The 12,115-nt window shown below is 38.9% G+C and overlaps 1 protein-coding gene across 2 annotated transcripts in view; it reads right to left on the minus strand.

Annotated features, from left to right (window-relative positions):
- The window catches only part of SCAPER (S-phase cyclin A associated protein in the ER), a 135,817-nt gene that overhangs the window by 74,591 nt on the left and 49,111 nt on the right, over nt 1–12,115 (minus strand). For both annotated transcript variants that reach the window (XM_005419697.2, XM_031055946.1), the window contains 2 exons: nt 5,285–5,421; nt 2,104–2,169 (listed from right to left, as the gene is read on the minus strand). In XM_005419697.2, the coding sequence (XP_005419754.1) occupies nt 2,104–2,169; nt 5,285–5,421 (203 nt within the window). The remainder of the gene's footprint in view (nt 1–2,103; nt 2,170–5,284; nt 5,422–12,115) is intronic.

Below are 12,115 nucleotides of genomic sequence, written 5' to 3' on the forward strand. Positions count from 1 at the left end.
TTGTGTCAAACCTCAGTGATGGATTTTTATTATTTCAAAATACATCTAAGATTCAGCAGCAGTTTTCAAGCTTTTGAAAAGCCTATGTAAAATATACTTGCATACAGGCTAGTTGTATCTACATCAAGGAGGTCTAACTGCAAGGATCTGAACTGCTTAACCATCAGCAATTGTACAAAATGCCACCTTCCTCAGCAGTTTATGAGTGATGGAAACAGCCACAAAACAGACAGGATCTGGTACAGGTTATTACTCAGTCTGAAGACAAATATCCCCAGTCTGAAAGTTGTTGCAACTTTAGGATGAGGGTTTTTGACTCCAGCTCTTGAGACCCCACAATCCCTGGGCTGATGCTACAGACTCCCAGAGCCCAGCTCCCAGTAAGGCACACACCCCATCTGCCCACTGGGAGTGGGTGTCTCAGGAACACTAAGAACAGCCCAGGCTGCATAATCCTCTTTACTAATCTGTTTGTTTCCCCACTTGTGGCTTAGGAGTCTCTCGGGCTGGCTGTGCTTTCCTAGAGATGGAGGAATGCAGGGAAGCTGTCAGAGAGCACCTGTGGGAGCCCTGTGGGAGCTCCCCACATCTCCCTCATGCTGCATTAAGAACACTGGGTCTGGTTTCTCTAGAACCTGGCTCCAGCTTTCCCCTGTGCTCCCTCATCCTGGTACCAAGGAGACAGCAAGCAATCCCCATCCATCTTTGCCATGCCATTTGTAACACCGTAGATCTCTAGAACATAATCCCAGAAGAACTTCTCCCTATTATCACATTTTCCTCCAGGAGCAGTACTAGTTTACTTATTTCCTGATACATAAGACATATCTGAAATCATGACATATTTCCCTTTCTGCTATTTCTGAACCTTTAGCAATTGTAGCTCATCTGTTCAGAGACAAAGAACTTCACATCCTATTCAAAAGATGTAAATGACCCAGGTATTTGTACCTGATGACATTTGTTCTGTTTTTACTTGTTTCTAAGTAATTTTACTGAAGGATTTTTATGAGCTGCTGAGTACTGAGCTGATATTTTCAGGGAACTACCTATCCCATCTGCTAATTCAAGGCCCACACTTTTATGTGAAGATACAATTGAGTTCTGTCTTCCCCCTCCACTGGGTAGCACTCAATATACACTAGATTTCACCTGCCATTTTACTGCCTGCTCACTCACTCTCTTCAAAATTAGCATTCAGCATCAATTCTTGTCTCTACTGTCCTGAATCTCTGCATGAATATTGCACTGTCCCCTCACTGCTGGCCCTCGTTTTCCAAGTCATTTGAGAATATGTTGACCATCACAAAACTGCAGAACTCTACTGATATCCTCCCTGTCCTGCCAAGGACTGATGAAACTCTACTTCTTTTCAGTTTCTTAACTCTTTTGCACTTAAACTACAGCTGTATCGTTTCTTTTAAAATCTTAGGTAATAGAACTTATCAAAATCATCTTGGAAATCCAAATATTTTGCATCTTTTCCCAACTGATTTCAATGGAATCAGAAAACAAAAGCTGGGCAATTTTCACTTCCAAACTAAGCAGAAGGAATTTGTCAGTGATCATAGATCTTGTTTTCATCTTACCATCCAGCTGTTTTCATCTGTGCCTTATTCTTGACAATAAAAAGGTCCATTCTTTAAAAAAGCCCAATGTCAGCCCAAGACATCTGTGCATTAAAACATCTGTGATTCCACCACAAGTACCTTTGTTTCTGACCAAATGGAGGTCAAACATAAGATTTCCAATTCCAGAATTGCAGCTGAATTTTCACCCATCAGTCTTAAAGTACAAGACTGGAACCCTCTTGTTTCCAGGTAAGAAAAAGAGAAGTGTGTGTTCTCTTTACCACTGCAGGATGATACAGAGGTATGATATAGAGGTTAAGATATACAGTGTCTTCAGAAAAAAAGACACATTTATTGTCTTTATTGCATTTATTGAGCTCTGACCTTTTGTACCAGGGACTGATCTGTAATTCAGGATGGAAACATGCCCCAAATTGGGGGAAACCTTCCACACCCGCTCCACCAGAAATTTCAGGGGCACTTCTGTGACAGAAAAAGCTTATGTCTAAAATATATAGAGATAAATGCTTACTTGGCTTTAAATGGTGAATCAGACACAGCATTTTTTGCTTCCATCAAGCTCTCATATTCCTTTGCCCTGGAGGAGAAAATATTCATTATTATTGACTATTGTCTAAAGTGTCCAGGATGTAAGAGCAGCAAGAGAGTTCAAACCTTTGGGGTTTTCTGCTTTTCTGTCAATGCTGCCCTGTCATAATCCATAATCCACTGGTGCTTAATTACTGGCCATTGGCCATTAACAAATTATGATTAACACTACTACTTTAAAATAACACCAGTACACAAAAGGTATATTTGACTTTTCAAATGGTAGAAAATTTCACAAGTGATATATACAACTGTAGTAATCTACTGCATAGTATAAAATGATTAGTGAAATAATGCTATATAATATTATGAAAAAATATATAAATAATATTATTATACAAAATATAAATGACAGACATGTAGTGCAGACCAGATTAGTACATCAGAGAGATGACAACATGCAAATAATTGGCTGTATTTACAGGCACAGAAGCATTTTTTATGTAACTACTGACTGTAGTGTAACATAATGAATGTTAGGTGAGCAGCACAAACACCTCCACCAAGGACTCCTTTACTGCTGGAAAGAGAAACACGACCTCTTTAGTCCCTTAAAAGTATTGTTTACACTGGCCATATGCCAAAAAGCAGGAAGAGGGAGACAAGACCTTTTTCCACTGCTTGTTTTCACTCCAGCCAGCCTGTGCCCACAGGTGAAATCCGTGAGTCGTTCCTGGGCCAAGGCAAGACCCACAGCAACAATCCTGCACCCCATTTCTAACAGCACACATGTAAAGCAAAAGTAATCCAGGCACTGCAGTGATGCAGATGCATTTCTCTCAGATACATATATTAAACCTTTCTTTATATTTTCTGTTCACCCTAATGGCTCAAGTTTCCCAAAGCTACTCAGATTTTCCTTTCGTTTGCTTCGCCATTCCAACTTAAGCTCCACACAAATATTGTTACATCACCACCAGCTCTGATTTGTGGGTCATTAATAAAGTCATTAATCACAGCTGAATTTAGTATTAAACATGAAGGTGAAATTCCTTTATTAACCTTTTGCCTTCTTCACCAGAAACAACACATTTCAGCTTCTGTACAGACAAGTCAGTCAAAGCTGAATTATGACCCCAAACCCCTGTTACCAAATGCAGATGGCTGGAATGCTTTAAGTCCTCTGCAAAGCCTGGACCAAGCTCCTGCTAAGCACAGCTCTGATGCTTCCACTCAGCTTTCATCAACCCTGCTTCTCCTGTGTCACTATCCAAACATCCTCCTGCTAGCAGCACATACATGATAACCTGAGATAATTCACTTATCTATATAACAGTTGTTACTGATAGCACCAGTTAAATGGCTTAGGGTTATAAATATAATTAATAAGACTAGTGAAACTTCTCAACACATCTAAAATCCCACTGATCACCATTTGTCCCCTCATTCACCTCTGCCCTTCATTGCTTTGATACTGCAAGAGTGATTTAAGATCTGGAAACTCAGGAGTGTAACAGGAACCTATTTGGTTGCAGTTATTATTTTTTCCCAGTTTAAAATATCACAGCTTCTTAGAAACTGAAATGGAATGTGACATTTCAAGTGCTGAGGCATAGGGGCATTCGTTGTAACTATTTATTTTCCTGGAGAAGAGCTGCAAATATGTACTAAAACATGGTGTGTGGATAATCTGCTAACATCCATGAAACTAAATTAGCAACATCAAAATACCTCTGCCTTATGTTGCTACTGGACATTTTTATTAGTAAGTCTTTAGTGTTAACATCAGAAAATCTTCTGTTTAACTCTGAGTTATCTTCAAGGACAGCAAAGCCATTGAAAACTCTAGCCAAAGAGTTAAAAGTAAAACCAAGCTTAATGAATGTGAGCTTCATGGCTCCTCAATATAACTTAGATTTTGAAACTTTCGCTGTATTTTTCAGTAGCACACCACCATTGTAAAATGATAGCCCTTTATTACTTATTACTGTTTTAATCACAATTTTTGATGACAAATATGCTGACTCACACAGCAGTCTGACACATACAAACTCAAAATGTTCTGAAAAAGTTTTTCTCCTATTTGTGCCAACAATAAATTATTATGTCAACTTGCATTCCAGGGTCTGACAAATCTTTGCCTAAATTCAACAGAAGTCACCCTGGAGAAGTAATTAAAACTGGACCCAGATACTGCATTAAATCAACAGGTCATATGAATAACTCTGCATCCTGAGAATCCAGAAACCTGAAGAACATTATCCAGTTCCAACAGCAATATTCGGCTGGTGGATCTGCTCATCCAAAGAGGAAAGCAGTCAGAACAATAATACACTCTAAGAGCGTTGTGGTTTTGAAGGCTGATGTGCCTGCTAGGAGTTAATGAAACATCTCGTTTCTACTGTAGCTCTACAAATCTGTGCATGCTTTTTTCTCTTATTGGAAACCCTTCTTGCTTAAACAGGCAGAGAAAATGTGTAACGATGACTCTTACCTAGATGAGGAGTTTTTTAGAGAGAAATGCAAAAATATGCTACAATATTGAGCTGAGCATTAACCTGAGCTGGGACCATTCAGCCACAAGCAGTGACACTGCCAGTTCATGATATAATGATGTCCTGCACATCACACTGATTTGCAGATGCCACTTTTTAGACTAAGAACAAATTGCACGTCTGACAACTCACTTTCCACTTGAAGATATTTTTAACTTTCTTCTTGTTGTGACAGGCAAAAAAATGATTAAATTTAGTCATGGGATTTGACACTACAGCAGGCTGACTTCTATTTGTTGATTATTATTGATTTTCTTTGATACTTCATTTAAAAATCAATAGCTAGAAAGAAAAATAGGCATGGTTTACACAAATTTAAACATGCTATTGTATGCTAGAAGAGGCTACAGTTTTGGCAGGGCACTGGCATCCAATTATGAGAAAAGCTCTTAACAGGTGAAACCAAGGGCTCCAGATCGATATTCAGTTTTCTTTCTCAATCAGAGAAAGTGGCCATAAATTAGGCTCATCAGTGTTATTTTCAAGACACTCCCAAAGCAAATAATTTTACATTTTTTCAGCCTTCCACTGTACTCACACTAGAGGACAGAAGGTAAAGTTTAGAACAAAACTTAGAAAAAAATAAAAATAAAAAGAAATTGGTACTACCTGGAGTTCATCCGTGCCTTTAGCTTTTTGGCTTTCTTTTTAATTTTCTGTTTCTCTTCTCCATCTTTTAATGGTTCCACAGGAACAGAACTCTCAATCACAATGTCCACAATGTACTTTTTTAATGACAGGTGTTCCTGCAAAAAATAGTGGAATAATATTTAATGGTATAGTATGTGATAGAGATCATAGATTATCTTCCCAGGAAAAAGAACAGTGGTGAATATTTAACTGAAGGTTATGAAAATGAAGCCCAATTAAAAAAAAATCTTGGGAAAGAGATTATTTCACACTGGAGAGAACAAGATGTGCGTTTTCTAAAAAGGGAGAAAAATTATTAAAAGAACAACAATAAACAGTGTGCCTTCTTTTCAAGAAATTGTTACCTAACAAGTATGGGTTCCAAGCTGACATCCCTTCTCTCCTCCAAGCTGCCTTTTACAGCTACAGAAAACCTACCCCACCAACGTAACTCATTACGTGAAATAGCCTAGTTTTGGTTTTTATATTAATTCTGCATCAAAATCTAAACATGTCTTAACCTTCATTAAAATACATGGAAATATATTTTACTCTTCACTACTTACAACATTACCATTTATTAATAGGACTATTACTTTTCCTCTCACATTAAAAAAATTGAATTTAGGCAGAATATTGGTAAAATTTCGGTTCTCCACAGAAGAAATGCTAAACAACCAGTTCAATGCCAGTTATTAGAACAATTTACACATTTTTAAGATACTGAGGTTTGTATCAGTTTTCTTACAAAATACCAAACTTATTATGAAGTACAGGTCACCACAGCTTATTAGGATCATTTAACCTTGAATATTGTTATGGCCACAATCAGATGTGGCTATTCTTTCCCTTTTGGTAAGTCCCCTTAAAATTCACAGTAAATGGTGACATGTTACACAGATTTATAGACAGTATTTTCCAAAAAACAACCTATATGTTCTTTCGTTGATTCAGGAAAATACTGTGCCTGCAGAAAACAAAATAAATCTCAGTGAAATTTCCTGGAAAAAGACCATTTAGTTTTTGGAAAGCAGTGCTGCATGGTATAACCTAGGAATATATATCTGGTGGAAACAGTAAATGAAATATCCATTTTAAATCATAGGAATGCAAAATGAATACTAAATTAGTAGGTCTAATTCTACTGAATGAGTACTGGACATAAGAAATCCAATGCTATCCTCTAAGGAAATTCTAAAGGTAATGTTGACTTTCCCTTTGCTCCTCTGCCCACCTTGGATAAGTCCCAGCACACCTGAAGAGTCTTCCTCAATGAACTGTCCATGTTGCTCAAACCACACACATTGCCACAGATAGCTACAGTGGCTTGTAAGGTGATTTTAACAGCTTTTGGAGGGATTTCCCCTGCCCTTAATATTCTCCATTTAGTTTTAGCAAGAAGGGCTTAAGAGAAAACCTTCTCAGGGTACCTCCAGAGGCTGTGCCCTTGGAGCATCACTGCAATGAGTGAGTTCTCCACCAAGCTGCTGCAGTGCAGGATGAATCATCCCTGTCCTGGTTATGAACCTACAGCTCAATTCTGCCTCATCAGAGAGATGTATCCCTCAACACCCACTTAAAAATACCTTTTGCACTTTTAAAACCAGAAATCCAGTCCTTAGGTTCAAGCTGCACAGGAAACAGGTGGGTTGGAGTTTGACAATGTTAAGAAAAGGAAGGGCTTCCTCAGAACAGACCATGCCACTGCTGCTTTGCTACCAGCCTTCAGGGTACCTGTGACATCTACTGAGCAAGGTATTTATGAATGATTCCCATGGGATTTGGGATGAACATCCCTGCTTTCCAAAGGCTACAGGCCAGCACCTCCAGGAGCCTCCCTCAGGTATCTGCAGTGAGATGCAGCACAGGTAACACACAAAACTAACCAGGGCTGCTACTGTGCTTCTGCATCTCCCTTCAACAGTGCAACTGGCATTCTGCTTCATCACATCTGTCACTGCCCCAAAGTGACAGCAGAGTGGAATAAAGCTCCCACTGCACTCTGAGGTGGCCACCACACCACACCAAGGCAGTCAGGCTGCTGTGCAGCCACACCAGGGCAGCTGTGACCGTGGGGTCACACTTGTGCTGGGCACAAAGCAAGGAGACAAAGCTTTGCACCCCCTGCACAGACACTCATCTCTTTTTTCATCATCTTATCTGTGATTAGCTGCTGACTCGAAGAGAACTGTAGGGTTCAACAAGCACATTCATGCCCCAGGCTGTGGGGCCAGGAGAGCAGCCATGATGGTTGCACACATTTGTTCACAGGAACTCGAGCACCTCTGTGCACCACGGTTCTCAGCATTCTCAGCTTTCACACGGGGCACTGTGGATTAATATCAGACTTCATCCACACAGCTCATTAAAGTCAGACCAGAGTAATAATACCTTGTGTCACAAAAACAATCTCCCTCTGAAGGTACAGATCAAAGCCTGGGATTACCACCGTGGGCAGATCGACACCATTCAGGTGTGAAACAAGAATAACAAATAACTTGGGATTGGGTGACAACTGGCACCTGAGGAGAACTGCTGCTACATCACCCTCCAGAGCAGGGGAAAAATATTTATCAGTGTGTTTTATTGAGCTCCCACCAGTTACCTGAAAAAATTGAGGTTTTAGAATCCACTGAGTCACACTGAAGTACAGGAAGTCAAATCCTCTAAATAATTAAACTCCTGAGTAATTTTACCTGCACAGCCATAGTTGGGCAGGGGAACACACCACAAAAATAACAACCATCAGAGCACAAAAGGGAGTAAGGCCAGGGCAGAGTTTTCAAAGCAAACTTTTGCCATCCTTTCATTTAAATAAGAATGAAACTCATCAGTTTGGGGTGGGTGTATTTCTAATAAATGTTATGCAGGATAAATGAAAGCATTTCATTTCTTTGTAATTATTATTTTTATATAAGTAAATGCTAAGTGCAGTCAGAATTTCTGAGATTGAATTAATTTATCCTCTCCCTAAAAGCATTCTGGGTTTATTCTTATGGCAACATGAGGGGTCATCACTGGTCTGGTTCTGCACTAGGCTGAGCACATTCTGGCCCCAAATCCTCAGATACTGGGAAACCACCAGATCTTTGGACAATTTAGGCCATTATAAAGGCAAAACATTATAAGTAGAGTATCTTTTTTATGGGGAGCTGCTGTCATTATAATCTGTATTCAGCCTACCAAAACTTTTCAGTGTAGTTTTAGTTTCAGCTATATCAGTTTTAGCTGAGCAATTTCTCTGAAGTTCTATTTTAAAGGCTTATGTACAATATACTAATTTTGCTAGTTCTGTCCTAACAGAACACTTTTGATCTCAGGATTAAACCAGAGCCAGCAATGATGGTCATTCTGCATCAGACTTCTGCCATCATTTTTCATACTTGATACTCATCCTCTGAGCTGCACAGCTGAGATCAGCAACATCACAAAGTAAGGGCTCAGCTCCTGTGAAGGTGTCAGAATCTGTGCCACAAAGAGCAGGCACTGCTCTGTGCTGGGATGTACAGCTGCAAGATAAAGAAACAAGAATTGAATGCTGACATGGATTTCCTCATGGTCACCCGTGGATGTTCCTCTCTGCTCATGTGATGATGGTTCAGTGACCCATTCGAGTAGAAATACTCCTGCTCCTTCTCTCCTGTGTTATTGCCATGCATTCTCCAAAGCTAAGAACCACTGATAAAAATCCCAAGGTATCCTGTACCTATGTCAGGGGGAGACCCTCAGTCTCCAGCTGAAAAAGCCATGAAGTAAAAGTAAGGTAGTAAACATCCACCATGGGATATTTAATGGCATTTTGTACAGACACATGCTGTTAGTTAAATTTTTACGGAACACTGAAGTAATTTTTAGAACAACTGACATAAATTTCTGTAGAAGTTTCAATACTTTATTTATAAACAAGATCATAAAGACTAATATTATTGCCCATGTAAAACTGCAGTCACCACAAAGCAGACAGAAATTAGATTATTTACAAAAAATGTCTTTGCTATTCCTTCCTTCTTCCACCATTCTCAACTGTTCTTACTTTTGGTCAAGTCATTGAAAATCCTGAAGCTTTCCAAATGCAACAGATGGGCCTCATCTACAAACTACATGAGAAATGGAGTTGCCAAAAGCATTAAAGCTAAAGCTAATAAGGTCACCCCTGAAGTCACATTCTTGCTGGTTATTGCCTAGTCCCCTTCAACTGCCTGAACCAGAAAATCTACCCTGTTAGTCTGATATCTTGAAGTTGATAATTTTAGTTGACTAAGCACTTCTTATAACCAATGTTTTCTCTGTTTCTTAAATGACATGTGTACACTACAAGGATAACAGCATTATAATCAATATCCCCTGAAATAAAAGTAATTTTTTTCAGACTCCAGAACAAACATAATTGCTAAGTTTTCCATGAACAGTGCAGCAAATGCTACTGAATGCTGAAATGCTATATAGCTGAGCAGGGTCCACTTCTGCTTGGATGAGGAAAACCATACCTTAAACTGGATTCTGAACCTCAGTAATCTGTATAAAATACAGCTGCACAAGAAATTTCCCAACTGACATCCTCTTCATACAACAGCCATTCACAAAACCAATATTCTTCAGCAGCTCTCCCCATTTAGTGTCCTAATTACAGCAAGAGCACCCATGGACCTGTCCCTGGCAGGTGAAACCTTGGATATGTATTTATCAAACCAGAACACAACTGCAAAATTATGTTCCTACCCCATTTTTTTCACTGTGACACTTGGCTCTCTGTATTACATATAAGTTATTATTCATTTCACTACTCAGAAAATATTAATAGGAACTTTATGAAATTGTGAAGTGTGCCAAAGAGAATTCTTCCTAACAAAATTCCCTCCTTCTAAAATTAGAGGTAACCATAACACAAATACTTCTTTCCTGCTCCTTTCTTTTTAAGTAAGTGTTGCCTTTTTATGAATTCTGCCTGGGGCATGCCTGCACAGGCAGGACAATATTGCAGCAAAGCCAAGAAAGAATACAAAAATAACAGAATAAGCAACCTTACAGTATTTTGGCAGTGCTGGTGCAGGGCAGCCCCAGTGCAGACGCTCTGTGTTGTTTACCCCTCCCCTCCCTAAGCACTGAGTTCCCCGAGCACAGGCAGGGCCAGCAGGCTCTGGGATCCCTGGAGAGGAGAAGGCAGGAGCAGCAGGGTACCCAGGGACCAGGGAGCTGCTGGCACCTGCTCCAAGCTCAGGAGGCAGCTCTGCAGGGAGATCCTTGGCCAGAGGGCAGGGCAAGGCTGGCAGTGCCACGGCCACCCAGGGCTCCTGGCCTGTGCTCCATCATTCACAAACTCACCAAGCCACAGATCTGCAAAACCTTCCTGCCTATTGGACTTTCACCCAAAAAAACCCGAGCCAAAATGACCTTGCTGAATCTTAAAGTTTGTAGATTTTTTTCCCCCTCTGTTATTTTTTCATTTTCATTCCCTTCTATATTTCTGGATTCTGGCCAGAACTGAAGCAGAAGTGCCAAAATACTGTAAGGCTGGTTATTCTGTTATTTTTGTATTCTTTCCAACCTTGAATCCCCAAGTTCTGAAAGAAAAGGCATTCTTATAAGTGTTCTAACCCAGTTCTGTGGACCAAGGCAACTTGAAAAACATCTGTCTCCAGCTATTTATCTAAACTGAGTCTTCAGAACTTCCAAATACTTGTTATTACTTGCCCTCTCACATCAGCATTAAAATATAAACATGAGGAAGACTATAAAGAAATACTTGTTGTAGCTTCTATCACATAATAATAGCTGTCATTCATTTACCATTTTAATATAGAAAATACATATATCAAACGGAGTATTTTCCATAAAGGCAATGTACATAAGGAATATATTCTAGCAAATCAATAGGTAACTATTCTGAAGCCTACATATATCTTTTGGATTTACATCTCTACCTGTTTCAAAATAAACAATATCCTGCAACTGCAGAAAATCATTAAAAAGTGTTTTCACTATTTATTACCAATGTCAGTAATGGTTTCTTACTTGTGTATATAATCACTTCAGGGATATATTTGCCAACTTTTGAAGGGTTTTTAGGGTTCACTTCTAAATCACACTACCACAGGAATATTTGTTCATGATTTTACTACACGTTTCAACAGAATTCCTCACTATTTTATTTTTTCCTCATAATCTAGGACTATATTTAATATGGAAAACAGATGCTGAAGTAGACTATGAGTTATATCAAAAGCACACTTCAATTTTAAACAATGACAGCCTGAAACACAAATGATCAGTAATTCTTCATCATAAAGAGAACAAATACCATTATAGGACCACAAGTGATGATCCACTCCAAAATATGAAGAATCATAACAAGGAAGGTATTCCTTATTAATATGAATTAATAAATGTTACTTATACTACATGTATAAGAAACAGCTTATAATGCAATGAATTTTCAAATGTTATTTTCTCAAAATCAAGATTTTAATTATTCCCATTTCTACGCTAGACTGTACTTTAGAAGATGAGTTGAGAGCACTAAAAAACTTTTATTATTCATTCAAAAACTGAAGAGTGACCTTTCATTGTACAACTAGGTTTTCCTTGACATCTGGGATTTAGGTTTTTTTCCATGAGGGTCTAATCCTGCTTTTCAGCATGCCCAAATGAAAAACTGTTTTTACTGCTGATAGTGACTGCACTTTCAGTCACCTTGCTTGTCCATGGATTCAATGACACAACAGTCTGCCACTAAGATAAATAACAAATAATATTCTTAATAGGAGCTTTAAGTATTTCTTCAGATTTTTAATACCATTCCCACTTGGAACT

This window comes from Geospiza fortis, unplaced genomic scaffold, assembly GCF_000277835.1.
Source record: "Geospiza fortis unplaced genomic scaffold, GeoFor_1.0 scaffold171, whole genome shotgun sequence".
Taxonomy (NCBI): domain Eukaryota; kingdom Metazoa; phylum Chordata; class Aves; order Passeriformes; family Thraupidae; genus Geospiza; species Geospiza fortis.